The sequence below is a fragment of the Pelodiscus sinensis genome, chromosome 2 (genome assembly GCF_052426305.1).
Source record: "Pelodiscus sinensis isolate ZL-2025 chromosome 2, ASM5242630v1, whole genome shotgun sequence".
In the NCBI taxonomy this organism is placed as follows: Eukaryota; Metazoa; Chordata; order Testudines; family Trionychidae; genus Pelodiscus; species Pelodiscus sinensis.
The window spans coordinates 237422402-237436475 of record NC_143053.1 but is presented as its reverse complement, the minus strand read 5'-3'; the positions used below and the strand labels follow the sequence as shown (position 1 = coordinate 237436475).

General features: G+C 42.2%; 1 protein-coding gene across 3 annotated transcripts in view; it reads left to right on the top strand.

Moving 5' to 3' along the window:
- PFKP (phosphofructokinase, platelet) overlaps nucleotides 1-14074 on the top strand; it is a 93720-nt gene that overhangs the window by 73469 nt on the left and 6177 nt on the right. For 2 of the 3 annotated variants that reach the window (XM_075922711.2, XM_075922709.2), the window contains 3 exons: nucleotides 4027-4179; nucleotides 11833-11997; nucleotides 13097-13158. In XM_075922711.2, coding sequence (XP_075778826.1) covers nucleotides 4027-4179; nucleotides 11833-11997; nucleotides 13097-13158 — 380 coding nt within the window. The remainder of the gene's footprint in view (nucleotides 1-4026; nucleotides 4180-11832; nucleotides 11998-13096; nucleotides 13159-14074) is intronic. The other variant, XM_075922710.2, reaches the window with a different exon arrangement.

The following is a 14074-nucleotide window of genomic DNA, read 5'->3' as shown; positions in this document are numbered from 1 at the left end:
TAAAATGGTTTCCTTAACCACAACTAAATACTAAAATAATCAAACTCCAAAAGTAAATTGTGGATAATTCAGTGTAGATCTTTACATGCAGACAACCAAAAATCATCCAGTGGTCCTTTGGCATCTTTTAATGTGCTTAATTATTTCCCATATCTTGCACTCAGGAAAAATATGATAGAGTTAATAGGTAGCTCCTAATGTGAAGAAATTCTGAATTAAAAAGGGTTCATGATAGTGCTAAATAGAAGATGAACAACACCAAAATATAGGACTTCCCGCTTTGAAGAATTTACAACCTAAAGAAAAGACCTGTGCACTCCTTAGCAGTGGGACTTAAATTGAGTAGCAAGATTTTTTAATTCTGAGCCTCTCTAGCACAGCACCCTGGAAATTCTGTGTCAGTTTCACTTACATTTTAGAATGCAGGATTTTTATCAATCACATACGAAACAAATCTCAGAGGGGTAGCTGAGTTAGTCTATCATGAGCTTTCAAACCCCACTTCTTCAGCTGACATGATCTTGAGTGGAAAAATATTAAACAAATAAATCTTGCGCTCAGTGCAGTTTGTCCTGTGTTATATGTTTTTTATATTAAATCAAATTTACGTTTAAAAAACTTTATTTTTTGATGTGTCAGATTTTTGTACTGACATTGTATGACTGCCTTGCAGAGTTAATCTGGTAGAGGTTTGGCACTTTTGGCACCTAGCTAGATGTAGGAGACATTTGAGGATTGTGGGATAAGCATGTTAGCTGGCAGTTTCTGTTAAAAAAAACCCATCAGTGTGCAAACTCAGGAACACAACACTCAGGAAGGCTACGTCTACACTGGCCCTTTCCGAAAGGGGCATGCTAACTTTCAACTTCAGAATAGGGAAATCTGCTGGGGATTTAAATATCCCCCGCGGGATTTAAATAAAGATGGCCGCCGCTTTTTTCCGGCTTGGGGAAAAGCCGGAAAAAAGCGTCTAGACTGGCCCGATCCTCCAGAATAAAGCCCTATTCTGGAGGATCTCTTATTCCTACTTTGAAGTAGGAATAAGAGATCCTCTGGAAAAGGGCTTTATTCCGGAGGATCGCGCCAGTCTAGACGCTTTTTTCCGGCTTTTCCCCAAGCCGGAAAAAAGCGGCGGACATCTTTAAATCCCGCGGGGGATATTTAAATCCCCCGCGGATTTCCCTATTCTGAAGTTGAAAATTAGCATGCCCCTTTCGGAAAAGGGACCAGTGTAGACGTAGCCCAAGTGTATACTGGTCAGTATTTTCAAATTGTTTTCTTTATAACTCTATAAAGACTAAATTTTTAAATAAAAGCTTGGATTCTGCAACGCAAATCTCCAACCGGGGAGGATTTCAGAGAAAATTCTGCAACATGATTTTACATAAGACAAGTGGTTCCCATTTGCTTTAACAGAGTGAAACTAAATTATAGCTCCTCTAATAGTCAACAGAGACTGATAAGAAGATGGGGGGCAGGGAATAATTTGAAGTGTGATGGGGCTTAGAGAGGGTTAAGAGAAAGAAATATAGAGTTAATCCACAGACAGGAAAATGTCTTAAATTCACAATGTCTGCACCATAAAAGCCATGAACTGGGTAGCCTGCCTGAGCTAGGGATGTACAAAATGTGTTAAAGTAACTGTGTAACTGCTCAAAATTAAAATGGTTACACAGGGCGGGTGTTAAGTGGCTTCCCGGAAGCTAGTGTGGGTGGGGAGCTGATTTTTAAACTTAATGAGGCTCATCGGTTAAACATGTACATGGTTACACTTTCACAGCCTTAGTGGCTATCCACACTACACTGTGCACAGCTTTTGCTATGCAGGCATATGCCTAAGGAAAGTGGGAGTAAGAGGAAAGGAGGAAGAAAAGTTGATAGTCACAGATGGAGAATGGAAAAATGGGAGAGGAGCAACCTAGCACCAGCCACGTGAAAGGGAGGAGAGAGAACCTGTCAGGGAAGCAGCAGAGGTAAGAGGTGAATCATCTAACAACCAGAAACAGCAGCAAATCGGGGTTGGGTAGAGGAAGGGTGGTGCTGAGTTATCGTATGTTTTTATTCAGTTCTCATTTGTCACATTTATATTAAGGGTATATTTATGAAGGGTTGAATCTGATTCATAGATGTTATAAGCATGTTACAGACAAGCAATCATTGTTCTAGGATACGGGGCTATAAGCAACCTGTTGCATTGTGCTACAATCTGTAACAATTTATTAACATTTATTAAATTGTCTGTTGATTATTTAACCCTTTATAGACTGAAATATACCCTTTGTATTAAGTGACTGTTTGCGGGAGGGGGGCATCGCAATGGTGATCTTGCTAAAAATATTTGCATCAAATAAAGTGATAGAATATTTAATGCAAGGAAAATGTGCCTTTCATTGCAGGCTAACTACATGGTTGTGCCAGTAATTGCTTCAAATCTCCCTCTAACTGCCCCACTACTTCAAGCCTCTGGCTAAAACGCTGCAGCTGTGCTCATCAGTGCATAGCAGGTACCCAACCTGCTTTGAGGCTTTAACTAATCTAAACCAGCTCCCAAATAAGTGTCTCTTTTCTTGGTGTAAGGAAAAGTTCAGCGCAACCTGGCTGGGTTGCGGTAGCGGCTGTTCTTTGAAGTTCCCCCACCAAGGCTTTCCAGTGGCTGATCTTGAAAGACAAATGCCATTCCCCTCTTCTGGCTGTGGCGCTTCTCAGCACTGCAAAGATAATCGGGCAGCTTTTTAGTCCAGAAGTGACACTGGGATCGGTCAAATCTCAGTTTTAGCTGTCAGTTAAACTTCCAAAATACTCAGGGAGGGAGTGGACTTCACTGTGTTGGTGGTGAGATTTTAACTTCGGTCCCCACCACCACGTCATATCTCCAAGCCATGTGGACCCTTCCCACACATAAACAACTACTCCAGGTTGATCACCTCTTCCATTTTCTGCTAACAATCCACCACTACACAGACATCTGCTGGATTTATTGGGGGTGAAGCTGGTTGGCCTGCAGAGCTTCTCTCCTCACACAGCAAAATTTAGTATTTTATATCCACTCCCACCAGATACTGGTGCACTGCTTCCCCTGCTGGGAAAGTGAGGCTGGAGAAAACAGGATTTGGATTTCCTTTAGAGAGTCTGGATATGTGGGGATTTTTGTCACATTTGCTCCCCACAGTGATTTTTCAGGATTACTGCATGTTGAGGAAGAATTGGATTAGTGCATTCACATACGTCAGAACAGCTGCACATTTTCATCCTTCCCTATAGAGTACTAGGAACTCTGGAGCCTTGCAGATATACACAGACTACCTCACACTGTACATTTATCTCCTGACCAGATAGGATTTGAAATTCCCAAGAGACCCCTCAAAAACCCTCGGAAACGTTCTTGCAAAATATATGGTCTTGCCAATGTGTATGTGCAAGATCCCTGCATTTTTATGCAGTTACCAAAGTTTGAATGCATAAAAACAGGTGTTTTTTGATGTATATGCTCCTTTCAGGAAAAATCATGTGTGATCTTTTTCTTTCAGTAATAGAGGTAGCTAAAAAAGTGGATAAAGTGGTAGCTAAAGAAGCAGGGTCCATAATAGTAGTATGTCCACAAGCTTTTTCTTGTGAGTATAGGTGTTTTTCTAGTTACTTTTCCTTAAACCATTTAGTATATAAAATAGTGTTTGCTCATTTAACCTTATTTGAGGTGACTTACTTCTAGTACATTCATGCTGCCTACATTTCTGCTTGGCTACTTCAGATCTCTTCATTATCCACGTTTCATTTTCACTCTGTACTAACTCGCATTAACTTCCTTCTGCACTTTCTTCAGAAGAGCATTGTGCCAATGCGACCCCAGTGCACTGTTGTGGTATTTATAGGAAACAAAATTTTGTCCCTCAGTATCACCAATTTTATTTTGTGCCAATGGAAAGCCAACCCTCGCATCACACACAAGGAGCCACTAGCTGAATGCATAGTAATTTGCCATCCATATGCAAGGGCGTATTGCTAATAATACTTGTACTGCTGCTTCAGGCTTATGAAAGTTGTCTGCAATTAGCTGAGGCACGTGCTCGCTTTGAGGAGTTTTGCATTCCTATCTGTGTGTTGCCAGCTACTATTAGCAACAATGTGCCAGGCACTGACTTTAGCATTGGTGCTGACACTGCCCTGAATGCTATTGTGGAGGTAAGACTGCATATCCTTTGAACTTTAAACTGTATAATGTCTCTCTTTATTGTGATACTAGCAAGACTTTTGAAATGTTTCATTTTCTAGCATAACCTAGTTTTAAAATGTTACACTCCTGTGAGCAGAAGGTAATCAACATTTTTCAGATTGACTGAAAATTAATCAAAATTAAAATTAAATAAACGATGTTAGCTGTTATTTAGCTTTTGTTTTGGTGTTTTTAGATCATAGCATTAGTATAACTATTTCAATGCATTTTTAGAAACTAAGTATGTTTACAATAAAACTAACAACATTTTTGTTGATTAAAATAATTTGCATAGGGCTACTTTGCTATAATTAAGTGCAAGAAAAAAACCCATGCACCTTAAAAAAAGTAAATGACTCAAGGAACGAGCCCATGAGTGAGTAAGATCCCAGTTCAGCAAAACATATAAGCCTAGGTTTGAAGCATGAAACACTTCACTGGGACTAGTCCATATGTTGAGCATATGCTTACATGCTGTGCTGAACTGGGGCCTAATGACTACAACTTAACTATATAACAAGAAATTAATTTTATAGGTTGGATACATCAAAGCTTGGCTGACAGTGGTGTCACTTTCTTGTCATAGAATCCTAGGGCTGGAAGAGACCTCAGGTCATCGAGTCCAGCCCCCTGACCAAAGCAAACAGCACTGAACTACTATTTTATTGCCAAACAGCACTGAATTACTGTTGCTGAACACTATTGTGCATGTTTCCATTTCAGTTGCCAAGAATTTGATTTGATGCATGACCAGAGTAATGCACTTTGCACATCATGGAGTGCTCCAGCACCCACTGAAATCGTGGTTCACAGGGATCACACGTTGGATCATTGCTAGCCATGTTCCTATTAGATTCACTTTTACGAATTGTGCTCTGCATTTAGATCAGGAGCAGGTGAGATATAGCCCATGGTCCAGATCCAGCTGCCCAATCCAGCCCATGGACAGTCCCTCTGGGACCCTTGGGCACAAAGCAGCCCATGCGTTTTAAGCAGTTGGTGGTGCTCTTCTCCAAGGCTACTTCTACACTGGCGTGATCTTGCGCAAAAGCTCTTTAGCAGAAGAAGGGTCCATAATAGTAGTATATCCACTACTTGTGTTAAAGTAGTTGGGCAAGAGAGCGTCTACACTGGCATGTGCTTTTGCGTAAGAGCATCCTTGCCAGTTTGGACGCTCTCTTGCACAAGAAAGCTCTGATGGCCATTTTAACCATAGGGCTTTCTTGCGCAAGAAATTCATGTTGCCTGTCTACACTGGCCTCTTGTGCAACAACAGTTGCGCAAAAGGGCTTATTCCTGAGCAGGAGCATCAGAGTTCTGGCGCAAGAAGCACTGATTTCATACATTAGAACGTCAGTTTACTTGCGCAAGAACACGCGGCCAGTGTAGACAGGCAGCAAGTTTTTGCGCAAGAGTGGCCGCTTTTGCGCAAGATCGTGCCAGTGTAGACACAGCCCAAGTGTTGGGGGGAAGGGGAACACTTTGCAGAAACCGGCCCATGGGAGCTGAGAGATTTTGCTGAGGGCAGGGCCAGTGTGTGAAGGCTCCACCTCCTGCAGTGCCTGCAGCAGAGAGCAATGGGGAGTAGACTACCATTTTGAGTAGCCTGGGCCTGTGGCAGGCAGTGAGCCTGCCTCAGGGTCCTGCAGGGCTGCTGGCTGGGAGCCACCTAGGTAAACACCTCCTGGCTACAGTCTGCTTCTGGCACCCTATCCCCTCCTTCCCCCAACTCCCTGTTCCTGGTCACCACCCCCTACTCTCTTGGGTCACAACTCCCTCCCAGAGCCTGCAACCCCTCCTAGATCCCTTCCCCAGGCTATAATCCTCTCCTGCACTCCATTCCCTTGCCCCAGCTCACGACCCCCTCTTCACACAAAGTCCCTCTCAAACCCCATAGTCTCCTGCACTCTGCCGTGAGTTCCCTTCTATACCCAACCTCCATCGCAGACCCTGCATCTCCTCCATAGAAAAGTGCGAGCCTTGACCACTTACCAAAATCTTGGAGTGTCCCCCTCTCCCACCTTAGACAATGTGCAGAACCCTCTTACTCTACAATACAGGTTCCACAGCATCACTTTAAAAATAGACCATTTTTAGTGCATCATTAATGTCTGAAGTTTTTGTCAATGATTTCAGTGAGAACAGGATTTATCCCTTAGTCTCTGCTTCCCATGACATTTCTTCTAGACTCCCACTGTTGTATTGGCACCATTACAACAGTAAAAACATTCAAAATGCTCTGCTACAAGATGTGGCCTATTTTCACCAGTGGCAGCACTAGCAGAATCTAACTCTGCATACAGCAGGTAACATGGCTGATATCACAGTCTTCAATAGTGAGTCACCTGGCAAAGACTGAAAACGTCTTTCAGAGAAGTGCCAACAATAATAGTTATAAATGGTAGCTGGCCACAGACAAGGTAGAAAATACTGACAGTTGTTGCTTCTATCCCATTGCCTTTTTTTTGTCAGGTGCATAGCTTTCAGTAATGCTTCATCCATGTTACAGTTCTAAGTAACAATGAAATGAGCAAAATGTTGCCCAGGCTTACACACACCTAATTCTGTTGAGTTCTGTGGATTTGCACTCCTGTCTTGGAGTCAGTGTCTTTGGTTGAGGTTGACAGTAGTGTACTGTTGCTCTTGGTGTTTTCTTTGAATACCAGCCTTAGGAGAGGCAGTGTGCTTTATGCTGTGGTAAAAAATGCTCAGAATTTGGCTCCTGAGTTCTAACTCTGCTTCCAACACTGACATTGTATGTGCCATTGGGCAAGTCACTTATCCTCTCTGAGTCTGTCCCCATCAGCACGAGGAAAAGTAGTAATATCTTTGTAAAACACTTTACACATTAGTTTATGCCAACTGAGGATCTGCGTCTCTGAACATTAAGCATTATTCACCAGTACCCTGTGATAGTGCAATCCATACAAATGTTACTTCCCCAAAATAATGTCCTGTATGCCAAGGGAGACCTCAGTCCTGAAAATGCTTATGTTCATCAGTAATTATTTCTGCTCATGAGTTCAGTTATTGATGGTTTTGAAGTGTTTGCAAACTCAGGCCCTTTGTAGGTTGGAAGAAGTCCTGTAATAGGAAGGTAGAAAAAATAAAACTGTTCCCCAGTTTCCTAGATGAATGTGCTATCATGCAGTTAAAAGAGCAGCCTAAGCAAACAGGCATTGTTATCCTTTACTTCACATTCTTCAAAAGATTAATTCAGGAATTTTAACTACTTAGTTCTGCTGGTGGTTATGGTGTATCCATCACAGCCAACAGAAGTTCTATGAATCTCTGACTGGATTAAGAACTAACCAATCCAGACAACTAGGCAGTTAATGGAACGAGATAAACACTGTACAGCAGACTTAGTGGATGGAAATCCAGACATCAACTCCGTAAAAATGTACAAAATGCTCTGCTACAAGAGTTGATCTGTTTCCCCCATGTTTAGTGCCTCAGACTGCAGTTTGCTGTAATGTTCAGATTCTTTATTTGATACCAGATAACTTAGCACCTAAATACTTGTGAGGCTGGTATTCTATATCCCTATCATAGATCCAAATTCTGTCCCTGCTAGAACCTTGGGAAACCTATCATTTATTTGTGGTGAAAAACCGTGTGCATATTTTAAGGCCAGAAAGGACCATCACGACCATCTAATCAGACCTCCTGCATAACACAAGCCACAGAACCTGACCCAGTAAGTTCTTTGTCAAACTTCTGACTGAATAATAAGAATCCCTGTGCTGCATCCAGCCGACTGGACAAGACTCTCTCCTCCCTCATCCCTGCTTCACCCCTGAGCAACGTGGCTTGGGAATTACAGTGCAGCAAGGGTTTACCCCTCCTCCCGCTCCTGCACCTTGGTAGTGGAACCCGGAGTAGCCTTATAGCTTGCTTCACTTGGCCCCACCATACTGCCTACCCAGCCCACTGGGACCGGCTTCTCCAGGGCAGCAGGAAGCAAAGCACTCTGGAATGCTCTGCTTCTGCTGCCATGGTGAAGCAGGGTTTAGCAGGTTGGGAGAGGCTCCCACTGCCATGGTGAGTGGGAGGGTGACCCTTGTGCCCATGCCCCTGCCCCGAGGTAATCCCACGGGATTCTTTCAATAGGACAGTTAGGGTGGCTGCCTTGGGTTCCCAAAAGCGTAGGGCCTGGGGCGACTGCCCCAAACCATCCTATGGACAGAACGGCTCTGTCAGTGGTATTCTGCCGTCAGGCAGTCACCATGCAATGGCACATTCGGAAAGAAGCAGTTTATCATGCCCCAGTCCTCCTGAGAGTGAAAGAATGAGGCCACAGCATGATTGCCAGATCATCCCCATATTAAAATAATAAACATTTATAAAAAAGTAGACCAGGATTCTCAAACCCAATTAATGATTTGGGGGGTCCCTGGAGTATTAGATGTCCAATTTGAGATGATGTGGGCTGGGGTGAGGACAGATTTTTAGAAAGTGTTGAGTTCCCACCTTCTGAATAGCAGGCCCTTTTGGGTTTTAGACAGCCTGGCCTATATATTTTTACTTCCTCAGCAACTACACACAAAAGCAGCTTCTGCTCTCTTGGAATTCACACCTCCAGATCAGCTACTAGAAGTGGGCCTTATCCTCCTTGATTGGATCCACCTCATCATCTCCAGCCTGATTCTGGCCTGCATATTTATACCTGCCTCTGGAAATTTCCACTATATGCATCTGATGAAGTGGGTCTTTGCCCACGAAAGCTTATGCTCCTACTCTTCAGTTAGTCTATAAGGTGCCACAGGACTCCTCACCGCAACTACACACAAAGATTTCTTTAGTAATGTCATAAAAGTATACATGTACTTTCTATGGGTACGTCTAGACTACATGCCTCTGTCACCAGAGGCATGTAGATTAGGCTACCAGACATAGGAAAATGAAGCAGCGATTTAAATAATCGCCGCTTCATTTAAATTTACATGGCTGCCGCGCTGAGCCGACAAACAGCTGATTAGCTGTTTGTTGGCTCAGCGCGATAGTCTGGACGCGCGGGTGTCGACATCAAAGGTATTTGTCGACCACCCAGGTATGCCTCCTGGGATGAGGTATACCTAGGTGGTCGACAAATACCTTTGATGTCGACACCCGCACGTCCAGACTATCGCGCTGAGCCGACAAACAGCTGATTAGCTGTTTGTTGGCTCAGTGCGGCAGCCATGTAAATTTAAATGAAGAGGCGATTATTTAAATTGCCGCTTCATTTTCCTATGTCTGGTAGCCTAATCTACATGCCTCTGGTGACAGAGGCATGTAGTCTAGACGTACCCTATGAACTCCCAAGCATTCTGTCTCCAAGAAGTTAGAATTAGTATGACCAGTGAAAGCAGCCGAGGTTACTACAAGTTTGCTATTCATTTCATATTGAGTGCTTCCATGGAGCTGTACTCAGGGAGGAAGAGACTAGGGAACACAACATAGAGAGCATAAGAACCAAGATGGTAGAAAGAGTTTGCCATTGTAATGAACTGTGAAGTGCATGAGCTGTATTAATATGTGGTGTATTTTGTGCTGGAGTTCCTTCTTATTTAGAAGCATAGAGGATAGCGTGTTTATCAATCTATTTGATCATTTGTGGATATACATGTTACAGTTTTGGTAATTGAACTAAAGTAAATGTATACATAGTTATTAACATTTTAAATGCTATAACATATATATTACATATTTATGACTTTTTAATTGTTTAGGCTTTCCCATTTACCAGTTTAAACAGTATTTGTTTTGTGCTCTGGTAAGTAGGTATTTAATGCAAATATCAGACTACTCATCTGTCTCTATATAGCAGAAAATAAATGGTGCTAAATCTGTATTTGGGGGGGAAAAAATTATTCACAACCAGATTGAAAGAACATCTGATGTAGACCTGCATCCATAGTTACTCATCCAAAACCTCACCAGAGGTCAGAGGGCTGTTTTTATTAGGGCGGTCAATTGACCTGCTTTACTGCCTGCAATTAACACAGAACAGGATTAACATGTTTAAAAAATTAATGCATTAATCGCACGCGTTAATGCTGCGCTGCCTCTTTGAAGTGCCAATGGCACTTCAAAGGGGCAGCGCAATCAGAGCTGGGGATCAGCTGGACTGTCTAGCTGATCCCCGGCTCCGCGTTGCAAAGCCCTTTGAAGTGCCACTCTGGCACTTCGAAGTGGAGCTGGGGATCATTCCCCAGCTGATCCCCAGCTTCTAATTCGCTGCCCCTTTAAAGAGCCAAAATGGCACTTGAAGGGGGCAGTGCAAGCGCAGCTGGGGGCTCCAGCTGATCCCAGGCTCCATGAAGTGTTGCCCCATTGAAATGCTGCCATGGCTTTTCAAAGGGGACTTGCATACGCTTAATCGTGAATAAATTTTTTAATCGTGTGATTAACTGCAATTTACTTTGAATAGCTTTACAGACCTAGTTTTTATATTTTCTTCTAAATGCATTGTTAATAAAAGCCAAGACATTCATGATCTTGCATTTGTCAGATCCTTGCACTCATCTGCTTCCTCTTGATTCAGGTGGACCCACAAACCAGCTTTGCAAAATTCTATTTGCCCCCAAAAGAAAGCTTTTTAATGAGCAATTAACATTTCTCTCCCCTTCCCACCTATTATCTTCATACTAGTAATGTCTGAATGTGTGATATTTTAAAGATGGTTTTGCAAGACAGGTCTGTGCACATGGCTTTCACATGAAGTGAAAATAACTGCCAAAGCTTGGAATATCATTTGGTATATTCTTGAATATCATTTGAGTTTAGGGATGTCTGACAGTTATTTTGCAAATTCTGCTGCTATTTTGGGCTTTTCTTCTTTAGTCCTCTAATCAGAGCTGTCATCTTTTTTAAATTGATTTCGGTGGCAGCTTGTTTAGGCTACTCACAGGCAGCTCTGCTAGAAGTAGCTGTAAATCACCATACCCTGTGCTTCATATAAGCTAACAGATTTCCTCACAGTGAACAACATTTCTTATCTAAGATTTGGTCTGAGGTCAGTCTCCCATAATCATTAAGTGTTTATGGACATGAGACTCTGTTGCTGCCAAGTCATGGAAATTTGAAACCTAGAAACCTAGGACTTCAGCCTCATAAATTCTAATTCTAAAGACCATTTCTTAGGAAGTGTACTTAAAACCATTCAGTATCAAAGGTGCTTTCTTCAGTCATGTGCACAGTAAATGTAGAGTCTGGCCAAATTTGGTTATAGGCCAGATCAGAAAACAAACCATTATTCTATCTCTATAAAATTCCAATATAATGTTCCTAAAGTTTTTAGAATAAGACTGTTCCATGAGATTAGTTTTTCCGTGAACATTTTCAGAAAACAAGCTAACACAAGCAAACTTGACATTATCAGGACACCTTATTTTGATGGAAGAAATATTTTCTTCCGGAATTGATAATTGACATAAAAGGGTGCATGTGTTTGACATAATAGTGTGTGTGTGTGTGTGTGTACACACACACACACACACACACACACACACACACACACACACACACACACACAGAGTAGTGCAGTTCAGTAATCTTATAATTGTAATAAAGAATCACCCAATATATGTGAAATATCCCTGTTTGCAAAAGTCTCTAATGTTCTGTGCTTTGGTTAGACATGCGATCGCATCAAACAATCAGCCAGTGGAACCAAGCGTCGTGTGTTCATCATTGAGACAATGGGTGGCTACTGCGGTTACCTAGCCAATATGGGGGGCCTGGCTGCAGGTGCAGATGCCGCTTATATCTTTGAAGAGAAGTTTGATATTCGAGAGCTCCAGGTATGCAGTCCAACTTTACCCAAATGTCTTGCTCATTTTTATACAAACTTTCACAGTGTTGTGCATATTTAGCATTTAATATGTACATTGTCCGGGCATTGTTGATTAGAGTATCTTAAGAGTATCTTAGCCTGCAGCAATAAATGGCTACTTTTAAATGCATGGAGCACCTTTATCCCAGAGAATTGGAATATTTGCCAGTGTTGACGTGTTTTGTAGTAGAACTTGTAGCCATGCACTCCTCATTTCTGGCATCAAGCACAGAATGATGAAGGCTAAAAATCTGAACATGCACCATTAAGTAAAACAATTACATATTTATTATTTTGCAATCTGTTTATTAATACATAGTAAATGGATGGAGCTGGGCAAAATGAACAGGCAAATGAAAATAAAAGGATAACAAGGAAATAATTTTTCACACAGTGGGCACATCTAAATTACGTTCCTCTTCCGAAAGAGGAATGTAAATGAGCCCGATCAAAAATGCAAATTAAGCCCACATTTACAAATGTCGTGCTTCATTTTCATAATCATGTGCGAGCACTTTTTCAAAAAAGGAACCGCAGTCTGGACAGAAAAAATGAGTATGGGTTCTTTCAAAAAAGGGTTGTTTTTTTTTCCCCGAAAGAACCCCATCTAGACTGTAGTTTCTTTTTCGAAAAAGAGCTCTTGTGCAATTATGTAAATGAAGCATGAGATTTGTAAATCTTTGTTTCATTTGCATTTTTATGGGGCTCATTTAAATTCCTCTTTGGAAGAAGAACGTAGTTTAGACATAGCCAATGTGTGCTGAAACTGTGGAACCCTTTGCCATAGGAAGGCTGCTCTGGCAGCCGTGGTGGCTGATTTTTCCTGGCGCGGGGGCTGTTCACTCCCTCTGGGGCATCTGGTATTGGCCATCGTCAGAAGACGGAATACTGGGCTAGATGGATCTTTGGTCTGACCCAGTATGGCCGTTCTTAAGTTATTATTCTAGAAGGCATTTCAAAGTACTATTGTGAACCTGAACTCCTTAATGGAAATTATCTTTGTGAAGGTGGATAACTGTTGAGTTATCACATTTGTTTTAGGATGCTTTGTGTGACTCTGTTTGTAGGCTAATGTGGAGCATTTGACTGAAAAGATGAAAACCAGCATCCAGCGTGGTCTTGTGCTAAGGTGAGCCAAAGATCCTTTATTTAAACTATATCATCTAAATGAGTAATATTTCACAATCCTTACTGCTATTTTAAACCTTTGATTGATGTATATAGAAGGAGGGATTCTAAGAAAAAGCAGAGCTGAGAAGCAGATATAAAAACTGTTAAAAGCAAAGATCACACGCCCATTCCCATTTTAACTCTTAGCAGCCTGTTAATGATTTGGATACTTAGATTAAAAGTATTATAAGGAGGCTGCTCAAAGGTCTCATTGTTTTTATTTACTAAGGTGACTAAAAGGTGAATAATAGGGTGACATTCCCCTACGCAGAAGGCCAGAACAAGGCCGATGTCCCGTTTAGCCCTTGGAATACATAGTAAGTGCCACACGGGTCCCATCCTGTCCCTCTGCAAATGGGTGAATTTCACCCTCATTTCTTCAACTACACGTCCCATTGGAGACAATTGCAAGCTAAGCCTAAAGCCACTGAATAAAAGTTTCCTGTGTGTCAATTGCAAGTTGATTAGCTGCCCCCCTGCTTTAATCATAGTGCCCTATGATGATGGTTTTGAACTATTTGTTTGCCCCTTAGGGCAGATTCTGGTCTCCATTCATTGAATGGAAACTTGGTCTCCCTTCATTTTATTACACCGCTTCTCAAAACCTCAGGTCAAGGCCCACCTCTGCAAGTAGAACCTCAAGAAGGTTCAGTTACTGCAGGAGTGGGCAATAAAAAAAAGGCAACCTGCTAGGGTTAGCCCTTGGTGAGCTACCACTGCTATGTTTACCTGTGCCTCTGCAGGTATCAGGTGAGCACAGCTCTGGTTGGTCGCAAATTGGCGGTGGGAAGCAATGTGGACCAGGACACCACTCCCATTGGCTACAAACAGCAGTCCACGGACAAGGAGAGCTGTGATCACCTGATAGCTGCAGA